Here is an 8552-nt window from a genome sequence, read left to right as displayed (position 1 = left end):
ATTAATAAATGAAATGTACAATTTTGTGCAATTGTACTTTTTTTATTGCTGAAAGCAAAGATAAGAACATTTTAATTCAAACTTAAATAAACATCAGTGTTATTTATTTATTTATTATTTTCATCCCATCGCTGATCGCTTTTACTCCAGTTTTCTTGCGCATTTGGCGCGAATCCATTTTATTTAAACGGTTACGAAGGGTTGACGTTTTGCTCAGAGAATGAAGTTCACTTTAACTACACTTCCTGTATCTTTCAAAATAGAGTTGTATCACAAGGTTTCTGATAATTCTGTTTGGTAATTTATCTTCACATATATTGAGTATTCGATGTCATCATAATACAAATAGTAACTACAGTCTCCTTAAAGGGGAAATCTGTCAATTAGGAGATGGTTTTAATTCATAGCTAAAGCCGTTTCCGGTTCACTTGACGAAAACTCTCGTGTCCAGGGTCGAGTGGAAAGAGCGAGAGACTGTGAGTGTCAGTTTTATTTACCTTCATTTAAATGAATTGGAATTCTTATTTGAATGCGGTAGCGAGTTAATAATACTATGGTGTAGCACTATAACAAGGACACGCGGTCGGTTCTTTCTGAAAGAATTGCGTCCTCTGCATGTGTATACAAGCAACTAGCTAACGTTAGCTTGACTAGCTGAGAGGAGGAGGTGCGTCTGCGGTCGTTTGGATGATTTGGGTAGAATAGAAGAAAATATTCAGTGATAGCCTGACAGCCGCGTGTGTATTTTCCGACATCACATCTGCCTAAGGTAAGAGACCGACCAGACGTTCCCTGGTAGTGGATGCCGATTTGGAGTTGTGACTGAGACGTGACGCAAAATCGTAAAAAAATATTGACCGGGATTAAAACAAATATCCAATACAATTAAGAGTTCATTATTGTGTCCACAGTAACTCTAAAATCATACTCTATTACTTCGTAATTATACATTTACGGTCACGATATTGTTTTCTCATCTGACCTCCTGACAACCACCTTCATCTCAGATGTAAACAATACAGGTGGCCAGTCTTGTGTTGTGTCCCACATCACCACAGCATCATCATCTGTTACAGTTGTTACAGACACATTAGCGACTGGATCGAGAGCGGGCCAGATACACTTCACATCACACACAAACAAAGTCCATTTGAAGAGTTCCTTTACAGGAAACATTACATGACTCGTGACCCTTGCTGGAAAGATAGACACTATTGCTAAATGTCCCAGCAAACCAAGCATCCAACATGACAGGAACTTGGCAATCTTGCTTGTCTTAAAGAATGTTTGGAAGAGATTATTGTTGTGGAACTTTGGCACACTCAACAGTAACAGATGTGAAGTGAGATACCGTTTGAACCATGGTGAGACTAGCTGGCCTGCACATACTCTTCACTATAATTTGACCAATTATTCGCCAACACTTGTTGTCACCATTTCTTCAAGATGGACGTTGGCGTGTCCAGATCCCAATCGTTTGTCTCCTGCAAACTTAGAGGCCTCCTTTCCCAGTGAGCCAGCACCTGCATATTCCTGCACTCCATTCCCCGGCCCACGGCCCTTGTGACTTCTGGCTGAACTCCAATCTGTTTCTTGCCTGCGTGTGAATTATCATGTCCCATTAAGCTGCTCAGAAGCATTTGGGATGCAATCATGAGTGGAGTAACTGCTTGTTGACTTACTGCATCGTGACGATTGTGTTTCCAGAGCACTTGCTCTTTATTCTGCTGCTAATGGATCTTATGTTGCATTGAGCCCACTTCTTTGATGCTATGACATTTCTTGTTTATGTGTGTGGGTGATAGCTTGGCCACCTTTCCCTCACTAAACAGGAAGTGGCAAACCTCAGAGACTTGTTGGTCCTGCATTAAGTTTTCATTGCTTACTTGCTCATCCCTTTCCCTGCCAATTTAGCAGTACGTACCGAGTACGTACTCCAAGTATTCCGAGATAACGCCAAAATTTGACAACTCTTAATCAGCCAATTTTACAAAAAGATCCATTTTATGTTGACAAGGAAGTGCTCTTCAGTTTGTCTTTTCCAATACTACTTACCTACTACTACAGTCTCCACTTGGTTGGGCAGTTTTTTAAAGCCTGTTTAAGGGGGCCCTATCCTGCACTCACTATTCTCTGATTTGTGTATGATTCAAATGTTGAACCTCTAATTCTATTTCATTCATGAATGGTAGGGTCTCACCACCACCAACTCTGCAACCACTCTCTTTCTCTTAAGAGAGTCGGGCGTATTTGAATTGATTTTTATAGTTCAATCTATTTGTAATAGAAGCACCTCGTGACTGAGACTCTGATTTCGTCCTTGCTGTAATAGCTTAATAGTTGCGTGTCTGTTCAGAAGCTTCTCAGAAATATTGACAGATTCCAACATTAAGAATTGCTGTTAAAATGGCAACCCCGTTTTTTCACTTTCTGGTTGTACTCAAGGAAAGAAGACCACCATCTCTGTGGGGACTGGGCAGAGACTTGTTCAGATTAGAAAGCTATTTGTAATTAAAAAAAAAAAAACTAAATGTGCATATATGAACACGTGAATATATGTCTACTCTATAAAAAATATACAATCACTGTTTTTTGTTAAAGTGAACTCCTCCAGCTGTGCGTCAGTTGTGCTTTTGCTGGAGTTGACTCTTGACCAGTCATGGTCCGGGTTTGACATCCCACACTTGGGGATGGAAAGATAAAATAGCTAATGTTATTGGTCAATATCAAATTTTAAAGCTCATAGAATTAGCAGGATATGGCCTCTTTGAGTTGCTTTCAGTGTGAAAAATCATAGTGATGGATTATCTTTCATGTTGTGCTTAGGTGGAGTATCCCACTGGCTGCAGGTCGGGCCATGGAGGTGCTGAAGGAAGGTCAGAACACCAGCCTTGGCTCTTTCAAGGCAGTGGCTGTGGCAGCTGGTATCTCTGTAGGGGCGGCTGTGGGCTACATCGTCTATCGCCACGTCAGCAGTTCACACAACAGTGCGTTTCTGCCCTCAACAACTTATTGTGTTTGTTTAAGACCTAAATTGTTTTGTATCTTTTAAATTTTTTTGACAGATAAGGAACCAGATCAAGTGAAGAACAAGTTGACACTTTCACTTGAAGCGTACAGGAACATTTGTAAGCGCCAGGAAACATTTCTGGCCATGGTAATGATTCGTGCACTATATATATCACACATCAGCAGTTCACACAACAGCGCGTTTCTGCCCTCAACAAGTTATTGTGTTTGTTTAAGACCTAAATTGTGTGTGAGTGCGTGCATGCGCGCGCTGGACTTCTCATATTCAGCTGGTCGTCAGAGAAGCGTTGGTCAAGTGGTATTTGTAACAAGAATACTGTCGGGTGAGAGTCAGTTACTGGCTCACTTTACTCACTCCTGCTGCTCTTACCCTGTAACCCCTTCTTCTCAGCTCCCTTTGCTCAAGGAGCCCAAAGTGAATGACAAAGTCATAACAATTTAAAACTAACATTTGAAGATCTACCTTGTTCAATTTAAGTAAATGAATAAGTCGTCCGTCCAGTGTGAAGAAAAGTTGCTGTTGGCATGTGTTTTCTGTCTTCAACTAAGTCATGTGTCTTACTTTAAGGTGACCCAAAAGTCTGGCGCTCAGGTCAGAGTGGAGTCAGATCCCAGTCAGGCGGCTGTGCACGTCCTGTTGCAGGGCTCTGACGAGCAGGTCCTGTTAGCGCGCTGCGTCCTGGAGAACCTGGTCAGTGACTGTGAGCCCGTGGTTGAGACGTTGGAGGTTCCTCAGACCGCCTTTGGACGTATCATAGGTACTACTATCAAATAGGAGAAAAAAATGACTGCTGCACCGAAGACTTTCCTGGCCCAAAAGTTTGTTTTTGGGCCAAGAGACTTTTACCACCAAAACAACATGTCTGAAAAGAGATGTTGAGATGATGAAAGCAAAAACTGCAGCCATTGTGATCATCTGGATACAGAACAGATCTGCAGACCTGTTGGCTAAGAAGGCAGACGAATAGAGATTTGTGAGATGTGCAAAACTGCAAAACAAAGCGTGTCTCTACATTGCAACTATTACATGCAGCCACCTCGCAACGTGATCTCTCTTCTTGCCCGCTTCGAGCCACTAACTACAGAGAGCAGCTCCTCTGTGTCTTCAGCTGATGCTAGTCCTTTTAAATACAGTGGAATATGGTGTGAAAACGATGACAAATACGCTCTTGTCTGTCAACACACATCACTGAAATCTAGTCGAGTCTTCTGCACGTGTTTGCGACTGAACTCCATCTGAAAAAGTAGCTTGTTTAGCTCTGGAGATGGCCAACTGTGCATGAATGTTAAATGGTGTGTTGGTGTGTCGCAGGTCGTGGTGGAGAAAGTGTTAAATTAATCACCAGGTCAACAGGGGCCAGCGTTTCCTTTACCCGAGATGTGCAGGGCCCTGGAGCTACTGGTAAAGTCGTCATCACTGGGACCAAACAAGCTGTGAAGCTGGCCAAAGTGAGTAAATGAATGAATAGCATGGATTGAATCAATGTAGAACGACTCAAATAAATGAAGATTGTAGATTTACCATCAGCAGTAATCCTACAAGTGCAACTGCTGATAGACATCACAATGTTGTCTCTGTCGGTCAAGTACACAAGAACAACGTATCACAAAGATTGCCATAGGAAATATATGAGAACTGTAGGCATATCAGACAACGAGGGTGAAGTCATTTTTTCTGTGCTATGTGCTCCTTCTGCTTAGTGGAACCCGTTTGAGGGCTTGGCACATATTCATAGAGCTTAGTAAGTCCTTAGTAACAATGATGTTTGACACTTCCTAGTGCTATAATAATTGTGACTCTTCTTTTTCATCCTGTGTTCAGGAGTCCATACTGGAAAAGGTTCATGAGGACATGCTGGTGAGAACAAAGATAGTCCAGTCGTCTGCACAGCGACAGAGACGTGGGCAGGTGACACCAACGCCCATAGCAGACATCACGCAGTCAGTAGCCCCTCTGTGCCTGAACAACAACAACTGCACCAGACCGCAGACGGGAAAGAATGGGTCAGCACTGCTGACTGGAACCTCAGAATTGCTTCTGAATCATGTGGATAAGACTGATCAGGAGAACACTGGCATGAACTGTGAAGAGCCGCTGAAGGTGGAAGACAATTTGGAGGAGAACGAGATAAAGAGCGTCTCGACCGAGATGCTTTCTGACATTTCCAAGTTTGAAAGTTGGTGCATAGATACAAAGGATGTGTAGGACTGGTGCTTAACAACAGCGACTAATCTCTTGTTCTGGTCGTCCAGTTCCCAGCCCAGACCTGAGCTTTCAGCCCGACGAACATCTGGAAGTCTACGTGTCTGCCTCAGAGAACCCTAACCACTTCTGGATTCAGATCCTCGGAGTCCGCAGCCTTCAGCTGGACAAACTGACCAAAGAGATGAGTCACTTTTATAGCAGCGGCCCCAATGTGAGGACTTGGGAAAAGTGCTCATTTTATTCCAGAGTATCAACATGGCATTTAGTTAAGTGCTGTGTTTGCTTCCCTGTAGGAGCAGCGGGTGGAAACGATCGTAGTGGGGGATATTGTGGCTGCTCCTTACCGCGACTTTGGCTCATGGAACCGGGCCAGGGTCCTGGGGACTCTTGAGTCTGGGCTAGTGGACCTCTACTACGTAGACTATGGGGATAATGCTGAGCTGCCCAGAGAGAGCCTCTGTCGGATGAGGTAAGGAAAACCTCCCGCAAGAGAGCATGAGAAAATAAACGCTAACAGCATCAAGGAAACATAGTTTATGAGGGTAAAAGAATTGTAATATGAGATTCAACGGTGGTATTTACTTTTTCTTTGCATATACTTCATACCATAATTTCGGGACTATGCGAGGCTACTTTTCTCTCACAGTCTGTACCCTTCAGCTTATATGTTCTATAGTCTAGAATTTATTGTAATCTTCCAAATGGTCATTGTTCCTTGATCTCCTGCTAGCATTAGGAAGATGATGACGTTCCTCTTGAGCCCAAATTTGTATTTGTAATTCACTACAAAGGGAAAAAATGAGTTGACTTTTGACATGAAGCATAACGGAAAAGGCTGTTCATAATTTTGAGTGCTGCTGGAGTCAAGCTTGATATTAAAGCCTAAATGCTGTCGTAATAAGCCTGCAGGCTTTTGAACCGCCCAGTTTCTTTCTAGCTGTAGACAAGCAGCAGCAGAGACGTGGCTGATGCTATTAACAGCTTCTGCATCTGCATGAACATTTCAGGAGTGACTTCCTCAGCTTGCCATTCCAAGCTATTGAGTGCAGTTTAGCGGGGGTGCGACCGAAAGGTAACCAGCATCTCACTAAGCGGTTCAGGGTCAGAGATAGTTGCTGGTACTTGGTGGTTTGACAGACTTCTCTGCTCTGCAGGAGAGGTGTGGACCGAGGACGCACTGGACGACTTTGAAGCTCTGACACACTGTGCTAATTGGAGACCTCTGCAGGCCAAACTGTGCAGCTACTCTCACTCGGACATCTCCTCCTGGCCCAGCGTCAAACTGTATGACAACAGTGATGGCACGGTCAGTTAAACCTCGCCAGTTGGTCACCTTCTTCATTTCTTCTTGATTTCTGAACACAATCATGCTGTTGAAGGTAGTTGATATTGGTGAGGAGCTCATCAGATTGGGCCATGCTGTCAGCTTCCAGGAAGTGGGGGATGGAAGACCTGAAGGGGACCATCCGGGGTGTCTGCAGAAGATGCTGGTGGGTGACTTAAGTAGCAATCCGACTCATTAGCACTAAGTAAATCAGTAATCTGTACTGATGTTAATCCCACAGGATGATGTGATCGGAGCCTCTTCAGAGCTCAGTATGTCCTGTATAAGCCTCTCCGGTGAGTGCAGTAGACCCCAAAATGTATTCACTTGGCATGTTGCTCAAACCCTTTGAACAAATGTTGAACTTTATTTTGATATTGTAAGTGTTATTGTTATCCAGAAAGTTCCTAAAAAGTGATGCAGAAGTTGATGAAAGATGCGGAAGCGGGTTTGTGCCTGAAGGAGCAAAACAAAAGCGTTGTTTATAATATAAGGTGCAGGAGTGTCTATATAGAAAACTTCGTTTCTGTTATTATAATTGTGGACCCTTTGTGTGATCGAGTTCTGAGTCCCCAACTTTTGGGCTGCTCATTTTAATGGTACCTTGTGGTAGCTAGTGAAAAGTCATGAGTCTTTGCGGTGCACTACAGTGAGGCCGACGTGCCATCACTCATAAATGTGTTCAATTTGTACACTGAAAAATACTCGGCTTTGACCAAGAAAAAAACGTCAGGTTGACAGAAGACCTTGATGCCAACAAGTGATACAGTTTCCAGTTGTACATTCTGCGCAACACATGTCAGATTGAACCACAGACATTACTCCTCTTAGTGTGGATTGTGCTGTGTTGCTTACTATTACTATACAGTGTACCAAAGCACTTTCCCGGTTGGTAAGATCCTCACTGACAAGGGCAATAAAGCTGATTCTGATTCTGAGAAGGAATTCAAACGTTCTTATTAAGGTTTTCCCCCAATACATGCAGAAGCTGCCTCCATATCTGGAAGTGTTGATGATGTCATTGAGGACGAACTGCTCTGAGACAAAGCACCTTGTAAGGTACTGTATGTAAGCCTTCATCTGTATTTATTGCCTGTGAGCTGACATGGTTAAAGACCTTTTTTCTTTGTATTCTGTGATCCAGTTTAAGACGTCCGCACCCTAAATGACTGGAGAGGAGGATTGGATCGGAAATCAGTCACCAAATTCTGAAAAAGCCTTACATTGTTGTCACACGAGCCACTATTTCAAACTTCAAAATGTGTGTTCTAACTGCAGTATGCGGCTAATCGCATTTGTTTGCCTTTTTGTGCGATGTTACATTGTACACCTTGTTACTTTGCTGAAAATGTGAAGGGTTTAAGTTCCAGACCAGAATGTAAGAGTCAGTGAAAAGCACTGTGATGCAAGTCACATTAACCAGAATACAGCTGGTTTGTGACCAAGTTTTTGTTTTTTTTCTCAGTTTGCATGCTAATAGTAAAGAATTCTATTTTGGATCATCTAGCAAATAATAATTATTCTAAAGATGTGAAGATATTGTGTCAAGAAGATATTCTGCCAAGGGCATATACAACCAGTTTGACTGAAAATATGTTAAGGATTGCACATGATACAATGTAATAAAATATTTATTTTACTTCAAATGTGTCTGCCTGTACCTGCTTTGAAATCACTTGCTCATGTAAAATAGAGCAGATTTCCTTTATTACGGTCCAACTGTGGGGAAATTCAATGGGTCTCAGCAACCACAGACTAAACAACTAAGATATGTATACTGTTGCAGCTGTTAAAGTCTTTTATGGACAATGCTTGAAACGTTTTACTTTTTTGCACTTGCTTTGTGGACGTCTTTGACGTTTGTTGTGTATCTTTAATGTCTTTGTTGTCATTGGCTCCTGTGACAGGAGAATTTCCCCACTGCTGCACCAATAAAGGACACCTAATCTTATCTTAAAAAATAGAAACTGACCAGCAAACGTGCGTTTTGAA

At 42.6% G+C, this 8552-nt stretch overlaps 1 protein-coding gene across 3 annotated transcripts; it reads left to right on the top strand.

Annotated features, from left to right (window-relative positions):
- The first annotated feature begins 331 nt into the window (after nt 1–331).
- tdrkh (tudor and KH domain containing) lies at nt 332–8206 on the top strand. 3 transcript variants are annotated; one of them, XR_008414556.1, is made up of 14 exons: nt 332–476; nt 2827–2987; nt 3066–3157; nt 3599–3788; nt 4343–4479; nt 4853–5207; nt 5284–5447; nt 5530–5705; nt 6244–6308; nt 6391–6542; nt 6620–6726; nt 6802–6856; nt 7546–7619; nt 7705–8206. XR_008414556.1 is itself a non-coding variant. In XM_053865477.1 (14 exons), the coding sequence occupies exons 2-13, from the start codon at nt 2858–2860 to the stop codon at nt 7599–7601; spliced, it is 1683 nt and encodes a 560-aa protein (XP_053721452.1). In that variant the 5' UTR covers nt 333–476; nt 2827–2857; the 3' UTR covers nt 7602–7619; nt 7705–8206. The 3 variants fall into 3 exon arrangements, 2 of the variants coding, with proteins under 2 accessions (XP_053721452.1, XP_053721453.1); XM_053865477.1 differs by having other exon boundaries at nt 333–476; nt 6616–6726; XM_053865478.1 differs by lacking the exon at nt 332–476 and adding an exon at nt 499–769 and having other exon boundaries at nt 6616–6726.
- Nucleotides 8207–8552: the final 346 nt, after the last annotated feature.

The sequence above is a fragment of the Synchiropus splendidus genome, chromosome 5, assembly GCF_027744825.2.
Source record: "Synchiropus splendidus isolate RoL2022-P1 chromosome 5, RoL_Sspl_1.0, whole genome shotgun sequence".
In the NCBI taxonomy this organism is placed as follows: domain Eukaryota; kingdom Metazoa; phylum Chordata; class Actinopteri; order Syngnathiformes; family Callionymidae; genus Synchiropus; species Synchiropus splendidus.
The sequence above is the reverse complement of the archived record's forward strand: the minus strand, read 5'-3'. Positions and strand labels throughout refer to the sequence as shown.